General features: G+C 38.0%; 1 protein-coding gene across 14 annotated transcripts in view; it reads left to right on the top strand.

The window, feature by feature from the left end:
• The window catches only part of QKI (QKI, KH domain containing RNA binding), a 136,898-nt gene that overhangs the window by 98,596 nt on the left and 26,301 nt on the right, over positions 1 to 12,001 (top strand). For all 14 annotated transcript variants that reach the window (XR_004968680.1, XR_004968679.1, XM_036316015.1 and 11 more), the window contains one exon: positions 8,525 to 8,668. Coding sequence is in view for 12 of the 14 variants with exons in the window: in XM_036316015.1 (XP_036171908.1) it covers positions 8,525 to 8,668 (144 nt within the window). In the remaining 2 variants the exon portion in view is untranslated. The remainder of the gene's footprint in view (positions 1 to 8,524; positions 8,669 to 12,001) is intronic.

Below are 12,001 nucleotides of genomic sequence, written 5' to 3'. Positions count from 1 at the left end.
CGGATCCAAGCCCTGGGAGGAGCGGGGTCATTCCGGCCAGTGCTTTGATCTGCTGAGCTCTCCTCCAGTCTACAGCCACAGATATGACGGGGGTCTTTGTTCAGCTTCTTTCTACTCAAAATTATATTTAAAAAGAATGTCATGTTTTTATTTCATATGTTTAGTATATTTTATTGACTTCGTTAATTAACAAATAGGTTATCTTAAGCTAGTGCTCTTTATCCCTACAGTACTTTTTTCAATTTTATTTTTGTAAAGTATAACCTGTAGTCTTTAAAATGTTAGTTTATTTGTTGAATTTGTTATCCCTTCTCTATATTTATGCTTATGTCATTTCCTGCAATCATTTATCCCTCTTTGATTTTAGATAGCCTATTCAAACCATGTTAACATCAGTTGCACAGCTCTTATGAGACGCTAGGCACTCTTCTATGTGCTGTACAAACACTTAGAACTCATTACAGTGCTATGACATTAATACTATATTTATCTTTGTTTGATGAAGAAACTAAGATATTTTATAATAGTAACTCAGCCCAAAGTTTCCATAAGAATTCTCCACCACATACTATTTTTCTGTAGTTTTTAAAAATCCTCACCCAAGGATATGTTTTTATTGGTGTTGGGAGCGGAAGGGGGAGAGGAGAAAGAAGAGAGAAGGAAGGAAAGGGGGAGAGAGAAACATGGATCGGTTGCCTCCTGTGTGTGCCCCTGACCGGGATCAGATGCACAACCCAGTATGTGCCCTGACCAGGAATCAGATGCACAACCCAGTATGTGCCCTGACCAGGAATCAGATGCACAACCTAGTATGTGCCCTGACCGGGATCAGATGCACAACCCAGTATGTGCCCTGACCGGGAATCAGACTGCAGCCTTTCGGTGAGTGGGAGAGCGCTGGAGTCAGCTAAGCCGCGCAGCCAGGTCTGGTCTCACTGTGTTGGTGGCCACATCCACTGTTTTCCCTAAGTGGCTCTATCTAGAGAAATCTGAACTTCGGTCATTATTGTGACAGACCAGTGCTATTTGTCCACAACTGGGGGATATATAAGTTTAGTTTGGACATGCATTAATTGCAATTAAATAGTGGAATTAATTTGCGAAAATTACGAGGAGGTCATTACCTGGCAGTCTTTTAGTATTGTGATCGTAGGAGAGAGATGTTTCTTGGGAAGGGAAAGTATTGAGAATAGTCCTTTTGTTTTTAACTTGGAAAGTTATTGACATAAAATAATAACATTCTTTGAATTTAGCAAATTGTTCCATTGTGTTCCAATTTAATAAGCATTTATTGAATTTCTGCTGCCTGTAAAGACTTTTCTAGATGATAATTTCAATAACCTGAATATAAAATTATTCTAACCTTCATATATTATTAGAAAATAATTTGCTTTGAGAACATAATTGTTCGTGGTACTTAAGTTCAAGTTAAAAATATTTTGAGGTCAACTTTATATAACGAGTCAGTGAACAATTATGTAAAATCATTTTATGTCCAGTTTCTCAATGAATATTTCCTAAACTACCGGACACTGTTATATATGTGAGCTCTATCACCGGGATTAAATGTATATATTTGTAAGTGTCATTGGAACCTTGCTTTACTCACTTGAGTTCCTGTCTGGGAGGTTCTGACATTAAGTGCACAGTAGGGGAGAAGTCCTGTGCTCGTTTGCTTGACTACAAATCTATAATTAAAAGTCTCTCAGCAGGGGTGGGGACAGTTACTGTGTTCTGATGCTTCATGTTATAGAATTACTTTGTTGTTCAAACAGATACTGTAATTAGCACAATTTAAAACTTCATAGGGCAATGACTCATCAAGTGTTTTTTGTTTTTAATCAAAGAAACAATAAATAATAGTTTCTTAAAAGTTGAGAATGATTTTTTTAAAAATCCTATATAATAAAAAGGTAATATGCAAATAGACCAAATGGCAGAAGGCCGGTGGCCCCTCGCCGTGGCTAGCCCCATCCCCCAACGGGCTCCCCTACCCCAATTGGGGGCAGGGCCAGCTGGCAAAACACCCAGGGCCCCTCGCTGCAGCCAGCCCCGCCCCCCGTTGCCCCCCTACCCCAACTCTGTCCCCGGCCCCTGATGTCCCCCATTGGGGGTGGGCCGGCTGGACCCCACCAGTGCAGTAATTTGTGCACTGGGCCACTAGTATTTTCATGTTACTGTAAACAGCAGCTTCAAAAAGGAAATGGTTGGTGTTTTTATTGAAAAATAATAGTTAGAACTTGTTTCAGAGCAATGGTTTTAAATATCCCTCACTTAGTAATAATGTTCGAGATATATATCTAGACCCGTGGTTCTCAGCCTTCTGGCCCTTTAAATACAGCTCCTCATGCTGTGACCCAACCATAACATTCTTTTCGTTGCTGCTTCATAACTGTAATGTTGCTACTGTTAGGAATCATCATGTAAATATCTGATATGCAGGATGGTCTTAGGTGACCCCTGTGAAAGGGTCGTTCGACCGCCAAAAGGGTCTCGACCCACAGGTTGAGAACCGCTGATCTATACCTATATCTATAACTATCTGCATACATTTTGTATTAAGACCAAATTTTAGTTTTAAGAACGTTGCCTTATTGAAACTTTGGAGGAATTCTGTGTAAATGTGTCATTGAAATTTGATAGGCAATTCTCTGATCTCGATAAAAAGCATTTTTGTAGATGTAAGAGATCTGGTTAGCCAGTGCTGCTTTGCTAGTTTTTGATACTGCTTTTCATGCGACTTATTCAGGATTTATTGAGAAAGAGCACTTGACATCAAATTAGGAGACATAGGACCAGTATAAAAAAAAAAAAAACCACACACACAAAACCCAAATATACCAAATAAGCTCAATTAATTTGTTTCTTCATCTCCATCCAAAGTCCCTACCATGTCTAAAGTTCTTTGAGGACAAGATGTGCTTAGAAGTTCACAGGAAAAAAAATGCTTAAAGGTAAATAGTAGAGTAGAAAGATTTTCTAAAGATTTATGACCTCACTCTTCTGTTTCTGTCTCTTTCACTATTACATGAAGCTAATAATGGGGGAAATTTTATTAATTTTGGTGCTCTTGTGTAGGTGATGTGTCTTGTATTAGAAATGAGTTGTTGAGAGTACACGCTCTACAGTTCTGCCCTGTGGAACATTTACTGTATGTATGACTTTGGCAAGTCATGTCTGCCTCACCCTCCTCATTAACATGTTAGTAAGAATAATAGTATTGCCCTCATGAGAAGATTAAATGAGGTGGTGTGTTTATGTTTCTTAGAATGCAGTGTGTTTAATAAAAGTTTAGTTGCTGTCATCATGATTTTCATTTCTTTTTGTGTGTGTGTGTTAATTCTCACCTGAGGATATTTTTTCATTGATTTTTAGAGAGTGGAAAGAATGGGGAGAGACAGAGAGAGAGAGAGAGAGAGAGAGAGAGAGAGAGAGAGGGGAGGGGGACATTGATGTGAGAGACACATCAATTGGTTACCTCCCACACACACCCGACCAGGCCAGGGATCAAGCCTACAACTTAGGTATATGTCTTTGGCCAGAATCGAACCCTGGACCCTTCAGTCTGCGGGCTGATGCTCTATCCACTGAACCAAACCAGCTAAGGTACCATTTTCAGTTCTCAGTTTGTTTTTTATCATCACCTGAAAGACTAATTGTTATTTGGAATTTCTTTCTTTATAGTATACTTGTCAGAAATGTAGACCTATAACAAAGTATCATCGGTAATTGTGTCTAACTTTTATAATCAGGTATGGGTGGTATTATAAGATTGTTTAGTATATTATTAAACTTTAATTTACTATATAAATAAAGCTATATTCCATTTCCTTGAGTTCTGTCTTGTCATTTCAGCCTCCCTTAAATCAAAAAAGGTTAGCGGTTTTGTGCTTTGAACATATTTATACGCATAGTAATTATATGTATAAATTTGTTTTTGTTGTCACTTTGCTCTTATGTTAAGATATAACTTTAGTCTTATAGTTTATAAAAGACTTTAACCCTTATACTCTTTCTGATACATTGAAACAAGGTGTAGTTTAGAGGTGATAGAGTAAAGGAAAAGCAGTGTCTTTGGTGGGATATGAAAATCAGACCTCATCAGAATTATTGTAGAAAATCTAAGAGAGTTGACTAGAAGTAAGAGAACAAGAATAAAAGAGGACTACACACTGTCAAATGTAACTGGCAACTTAAACGGGGGCAAAAAGAGGCAGGCCCAGAAACCACATATATGATCACGGGAGGAGACTAGGAGGCGTTTAATATAATATAGGCAGACACAACAGTTTTGAGGATAGCAGAGCACTGTGGGGAAAGCTGCAGTATTTTAATGCAAAATATGACACTTGATTTTAATGATGCTCCTCAATAATAAAAGCTCAGCTGTTGAATTCAGTAAATATTTGTTTAAGGCTGGGAATGTGTAAAGCCAGTGTATAGATACTGTTAAGAATAAAAGAAAGTGGCCTGGCCGGCATGGCTCACTGGTTGAGCGTTGACTTATGAGCTAGTAGGTCACAGTTCAGTTCCTGACCAGGGCACATGCCTGGGTTGTGGTCTCAATCCCCAGTGTGGGTGTGTAGGAAATAGATGATCAGTGGTTCTCTTTCATCATTGATGCTTCTATCTCCCTCTCTCTCTCTTTCTTCTCTGAAATCAATAAAAACATATTTTTTAAATAGAATAGAAAAATCAGTGAGACATGGTTCTGGCATTTAACTGAAATCAAACTTTCGAATAGCAAGAATAAGACAGACACAACCATAAGTTATGGTATGGTTTTTAGAGCAAAAGGTAAACTATTAAAGAGGGGGAGAGAAGAGCATCTGGACATGGGTGGTGACTCGCATAGAGTTATGGGCATCAGCATCCATGTTTGGGAACAGGCCAGTTTATTTGCACTGTGGAATGAGGTGCAGCTGTTGTGGGACAGTATGCAAGAAATGGCACCTGAAGGCAGGTGGATTGAAATGAGGCTATAGCAGCCCCTCCCTCTGTCAAGGCACAGGTAAGCTTGTGGCTGCAGTTCAAATAATTTTCTACAAAATCAATTGGTCCTTGTCCGCAAGTTCTAAAAATCCACACGTATTAAAAAAACACCTCAGAACTACTAATAGCTAAGACATAAATGGGGGCAGTTTGGAGGAGGGGTAGATGAGCTGCCGTTCGGACACGGGGGGCTGAGAGAGCTTTAGAGACCATGACAGACACGTCCACTCGGCAGTCTAATTTGGAGGCCTGAGAATCCGCCAGGAGGCCTGTGCTGGAAATTTAAACCTGATGTTCTGTATTGCTGAAGATTTAAGAGGCACAGAATCTGAAATGACATTGTTTTGGGTAACCATAAGACAGATGTTATAATAATTAGTAATAATGAGCTGTTTTTCTACATTAGTATCTCAGTTGTTGACTCCTGAAATATAACTAAATGGAACTAAAAAGAAATTAATGCCTCATAGACCCCTGTTTCTAAGGGGAACCATTTTTCATGTGTGCCCTATTTTTTATTCTGCTTCTTTGCTTCCTTTCCACCTGTTTTGTCCCAAGTCATTTTTTGAAGTGAGAAATTCGAGGGGTGGATTCTTAATGTAGGTGTTTTGGAATACAGAAGTATGTATCACATAGTCTTATTCTAATTCTTATTTGTTTGTGACTGAAATAGAACCTTTATAGGTATAAACATAGACTTCTATAGTATTTACCAACTCCAGATTTCCTGTATTATCTGTTTAAGAAACAGAGAACACAGGGAGAAATTATATTTGTGTTGAATAATTACTAGGCTTAAAACTCAATGTTGAAAGAATTTACTTAGCCATAACTCTTTCTGAGTTAGAATGGATAAATGCAACGTCTGGGCAGAATTATTTTAAAACCTTTTTTTAAACCAGGGGTGGGCAAAGTTTTTGACTCGAGGGCCACAATGGGTTCTTAAACTGGACCGGAGGGCCAGAACAAAAGCATGGATGGAGTGTTTGTGTGAACTAATATAAATTCAGAGTAAACGTCATTACATAAAAGGGTACGGTCTTTTTTGTTTTTTTAGTTTTGTTCATTTCAAACGGGCCGTATTCGGCCCGTAGGCCGTAGTTTGCCCACGGCTGTTTTAAACGAAGTCTGATAAGGTTATAGTTTAAAAATAGGAAATTCTGTAAGGACTTAATGTGGAATACATGATTCCCCCCCCCCCCCCCCCCCCCCCGTTGCTGCCTAACCGCCCCCTGCCCCCCAACTTCCTACTCTTGAAGAGATTCTTTGGTATTTATTCTCAGTTACTGCACTATGTACTTACTGTGGGGAGTGTGTGTGTGTGTTTACATTCCACACAGAAAAGTCTTCCCATCACCTGCCCCCAGCTTATGGGCTGGCAGCCTTCCCTGGGGGTGGAGCAACAGAGAAGACAGGGCACCTCAGACTTCAGTATAGAAAGGACCTCATCGGCTGCCCTTCACACCTCGTTCCAGAAAGTGCACCTGTTCCGGAGTGTGTTTCTAGTGTTTGGCTGGGAGCTAGGGAGTGCTAGGCCACCAGCTATTTGGGGGCAAGGATGTAGTGACGCACCGTCTTGTCTATAAGTGTTCGTTCTTTCAACAGCTTTTAAAAACTGTTGAAAAGTTTTAATAAAACTTTTCTTCTGAAGCAAGCGTTAGGATAAGTATTTTAATCGGCACTTAAATTGTTGAATTGAGTTTACATTTACCTAGGTGTTCTACAACTCATAAATGTATTCCTTTAATAAAGCACAATGTAAAGTTATACTGCAGCTCGGTTCTGTTCCTGTTATGTAAGTCCTTCCCTTTTTAAATCCTCCAGCTTTTGTCTGCCTGCCCCATGTATAAAAGTTTTGTAGAAAGTCACTTATAATTTTAGTTTTCATTTTTAGGCCTTTCTAAAATATTTTGATGTAAGAATATTCCTCATCATTTTATGTTAGTATCTTTATGCATTAGTGTCTCTGTTTCTATTAATTATAACATCTGTGTTCGAGGTTGGTTTTGATTGATTTTTTTTTCATCAGATGTTTTAATTTTCTGCTTCTTTGTCTGCCTATTAATTTCTGATTAGGTGCCAGATAGTGTGAATATTACTTTTGGGGGCAATTATTTGTGTGTCTAAGTGTTCTTGATCTTTGTTCTGGGGTATTGAGTATTGCTGTTGCCCGTGAAATACCCCCATGTGAGGCCTGTGAGCGACTGTGGTGGCTCCGGGCTCACTCTTTGGAGTCATGTTGATGGCCTTGCAATGGCTGCTGCGTTTTGTCTGGTTTCTCATTCCCCACACAACATTTGGGATGCATTTCCATAGTAATGTTATGAACAGAAAGTAAAGACAGAAGCATATTATTTCATTTTTACAATTTATTTCTGTTCTTGTTGACTAAGCTACATAGATTTTTTTTCTCGCATGGCCTCTGCAGACATGTGAGTTGTAATAAACAGCTGCTTTCATTATACCAGTTGTGTTCATTTATACCAGTTTTATTTTCTTTGATTACAATTTCACAATTTAGTACCCTTCAAGAGGCAATTAGTTATTGCTTATATGGTACCTTGCACTAAGCCAGGTCCATCTATTTATACCATTTTTGTATTTAAAATACGTTTATATTTTTTTATTAAAATTGTATGTATATATTACAAATGATGTATACATGTATTTATATTTCTCTGAAATGTAATAAAGAAGCAGTTCTGAATTGTTGTATCTTCGGTGAAAGGGAAATGTGGCAGCTCTCCCTGCGCCTCTGTGTAGCTCACAGCGCTTCCGCCTGGAGAAGAGGCCTCCTGAGAGGAGCTCCAGGGAAGGAGACTGATGTTCTCTGTCCAGCTAGTACTTGTGGGTGGGTGTCACTGAGGAATAACCTGACAGCTCACTGCTTTTCCAGTAAGCTAATGATGGAAACAGAGTTTATTACTGTAATAACGAAATATTTCCATAAATACGACTTGAAATACTTAAAACAAATGGCATTTCTCTTATACAATGTCTATTTGCAAAACATTTTCCCTAATCTTGAATTCAGTCAATGCTATTAAAAAGTAATTGTAAAAACTTCTCTGAATTTGTGTTTTTCTAACTTTGAGCTCCTAAATTGGCAAGTTACCAGCTATGTGACCTTGACAATGACTCACTTAAATTTATCCCAGTGACCTGGTCTTATAAGCAAAATATAGAAATAACAACATGTTTTTCATATTAACCGAAGGCTAACAGCATAAATGAATTTCTTAGTGCACATAAGAGCACACAGGGGTTCTGGTGGCTTGCTCACTGTTGAATCCTAAGCAGCTGGCTCCATGGTACAGAATAGGTGCTCAACAAGTGTTTGTTGACTATCAATTGATCCACTGGGCTTCCACACAGGTTTTTTGCCAGGAAAATAACTAAAAATATTTATAATGTCATCATAGAAAAATAATGTAAACATATCTTAAATAACTGCCAACAGATTAGTATTATGAAAAGTATACTTACTTTCTTGAAAAGAAACATGTAATGTTTTACTTTGTACATTTTTTAGGAGGAGCAAAATAGAGGCAAGCCCAATTGGGAGCACCTCAACGAAGACTTGCACGTACTGATTACTGTGGAAGATGCTCAAAACAGAGCGGAGATCAAGCTGAAGAGAGCCGTTGAGGAAGTGAAGAAATTACTGGTACCTGCAGTAAGTAGTCATTTCTGAGTTTTAGATTTGGGTTCCAACCCCCTTTCCAGTTTAATTTTAAATTGTTGTAAGATTATTGTAATAAACAGGTATTGTTAGAAGTGTTATTTAAATAAAAATACAAAAATTATTAACTCCTTTACTATAATACAGTAGACAACATAGGCACGAGTCAGATCTGTAAATGCAAAAGCCTGTTTGTTCGTTTGTGAAGGGAGCAAGGTGAATCAGCGGTCTACTTTTCAAAAGTTTTATTAGCTTTTGTATCACTCTGTCATGGGGTAAGACATCAGTAGGGAAATGAGAGCTTTCTTTTTTTTAGTGGGACAACTTTTCTGTAAGCAGGTAATGAGTGCACAGAGTCTACAACTGATACTTACGTTGGGTGAGCTGTGTGAGTAGGGGCACATATTGGACGGGCCTGTGGGTTCCAAGCACTCTTCCTGGCACAGCATTGTCTGCGTGGAGGAGTTGTCCGTCCTGTGACAGAATAGCTTGTGGAAAAAGAAGAGCACACTCTTCCAGTGTGCCAGGCACCTTTGTGTCCTCACCCTCCCTGGGACCCTGTCCTCCTCACTGGCCCCGTCTGGTTCTCTCTACTGCCTCCTCCCTTTTGTCATTTCCTCGTTGTTCCAGAAACCTACAGTAGCTTTATAATTTCTAAAAAATCTTTATTGCTGAAAGTATTACATATGTCCCTCTTTTCCCCCATTGGGCCATTTCTAGCCCACCCCCGGCCCCCACCCCAAGCATTCACCACCCTATACTCTTTTAAATTTTTTATTTATCTTTATTGTTGAAAGTATTATAGATTTCCCTTTTGTTTTTCTGTTTCCTCCCCCTCCACACTCCCTCCTCCTGCACCCACCCCTCCTAGGCCTTCACCAGATTGTCATCTGTGTCCATGGGCCTGTAGTCACTTTAGCAATGATACTGAGTTACCAGAGTATCATCTTCTTCAATGGAAAATAAAAGATACGTTATTGGTTTTCTAAGACGTTATTAGAATTTTTTACGTTAGTAAAATATATGGAAATGTGGACCCTAACTTGCTATTGAAAAAACTAGGAATAATGTTAGTAGTCTATCCAACAGAAATTAGTTGACATTTACATGAATGAGTGGAATGCTGGCTGTTCTCTATTCCCCAGGTAGTTTCTTCTACAAGTAAACTTACAAAACATAAACATTTCTATTTACTTGACAAAATTATCTCCTTGAAAGAAAAGAATTCCATGTAAATTCTGTTTGATAGGTTTTATAAGGAATATAAACTAAAATCTGTAATTGTACACTTATGCCATATAATTTTTCTTCTTTTATCTATTACTCCTATGATCAGAACAACTTACTTAACATTAGGCCTTTTTTTGCTACATATAAATGAAAATAGCTCATATCATATACTAAACAAATGATTTCACCTAATGTATTAAGTAGACCACCCTAATATATTATTCTAATTATGCTGTAAGCTACTTTAATTCTAAATATTATTAACGTGGGAAAGAACATTCAATTAGAAACCTGTTACTAACTATTATGTGTCTTTCAGGAAGTAAGTAAACTTCTCTCTGTTTTCTTATTTATAAAATGAGAATTGGAGCAAATGTCCTCTAAGGACCATTTTGGTTTTAAAATTATTTGTCTTTGAATATTAAATGATGTACTGAAGCTTTTTTAAAAACTCATACAATTTATATTTTAAAGAAAAATGGCACTTTATTTGAAATTCAAATTCCATTGTTCATTAACAAATGATACTGAAACACAGCCATGCTTTTCATGCACACATTGTCTGTGGCTGCGTTTGCGTTTCCATGGAGGAGCCGCGTAACTGCACCACAGACCATATGCCCAGAAAAGCCATCTACTGTCTGGCTCTTTAAAAAGCTTGCCAATTTCTGGACTGTTCATTAATCCAGATGACAGATGATAATGAGTGGAACCAAGGTAGCCATAGTGGTAAAGGTGTGAAGCGTGGTCGTATGCTAAGTACATTTTTAAAGTGACTCAGGCCTGTGAAATCATTTGGTCTGGCCCTGCCAAGGCATTTGGGGTGAGTTAATTAAATGTTTGGTCAAATATAGCAGGCTAATTTTTAATTTGATAATTTTGTATGGCCCACAAATGATGTTATAAATACTCAAATGGCCCTGGGCAGGAAAAAGGTTCCCACCCTGGAATATGGGATATTAGAAACAAGAAGGAGGTCAAGGTTTTTAGCCTGAACAACTGGAAGGGTAGAATGCTGTTACCTTGTTGAAGATGATATTAGTAGGAACAGACTTGGAATTATCAGGAGTTCAGTTTTGGACCTAAACCATTTGAGATGCTTGTTGCCTGTCCAAGTGTAGCTATTCGAGTGTTATTTTTCCAGATTGACAGTGTTTTAGGTTGATAGAGTACAGACAGTCATTTAAGGTAAGATTCTTAGAGCAGTTGGCATTTCCCTTACTGTTCTGTGAGACACTTTTCATAGGTATTCTGAGTAAAGGAAGTTTTAATATGCTAGTAAGCATTGCGAACCTCTGGTAGGAACCATTTCCACATTTAATTGGCCATCAAAATTTCTGGGAATAAATTCACATTTAGTGTTCTACAGATGATCTGGGAAATAATATGGAAACTCCTAGGTCTGATTTAAATACAATTTGAGCTACATTTTTTTAAAATGCTAATGGAGTTATTTTGAAGACATGAAGAAAGAAAACTCTGCTTGAGGTTTCCCCCCCCCCATTCCTTTTTAAACATACAATGGAGCACATTCATTTTAGTGTACAGATTGAGTTTGAAGCTGTATACACTTACAATTGCTACCTCAATCAAGATTTCCTATCACCTGTTTTCATACTCTACCATCAATTAACCACCTCTCTCCCGCTGTCCCCAGACAGATACTGGGGTTAATTTTGCCTCAAACTATATTTTTATTTTAGTTTTATTGACACATGATTGCAAAAATTGTACACATGATGGTTTGACATACATAGAAATTGTGAAATTATCACAGTTAAGTTAACCACATCTGTTACTTCACAGTGACCAGTTAAGATCTTCTCTCATAGCATTTCCAGAATACAGCACAGTATTATTAACTGCTAACACCATGCTGTACATTATTAGTTCCTCATAATTTATTCATCATATAATTGACCAACATCTCCCCATTCCCCTTTCTCTCACCTCCCAGCCACTACCTTTCTGCTTTCTCTGGTTCAACTTTTTTATATATTCGGTTTACTTTTTCTAATTTCATGTAGATGAAAATTATTTTCTGCCTGTCTTGGAATAAGCATGGATTTTTTTGAGGTTCCTCCGTGCTGTTTTTTT

The sequence above is a fragment of the Myotis myotis genome, unplaced genomic scaffold (genome assembly GCF_014108235.1).
Source record: "Myotis myotis isolate mMyoMyo1 unplaced genomic scaffold, mMyoMyo1.p scaffold_m19_p_7, whole genome shotgun sequence".
Lineage (NCBI taxonomy): Eukaryota > Metazoa > Chordata > Mammalia > Chiroptera > Vespertilionidae > Myotis > Myotis myotis.
The sequence above is the reverse complement of the archived record's forward strand: the minus strand, read 5'-3'. Positions and strand labels throughout refer to the sequence as shown.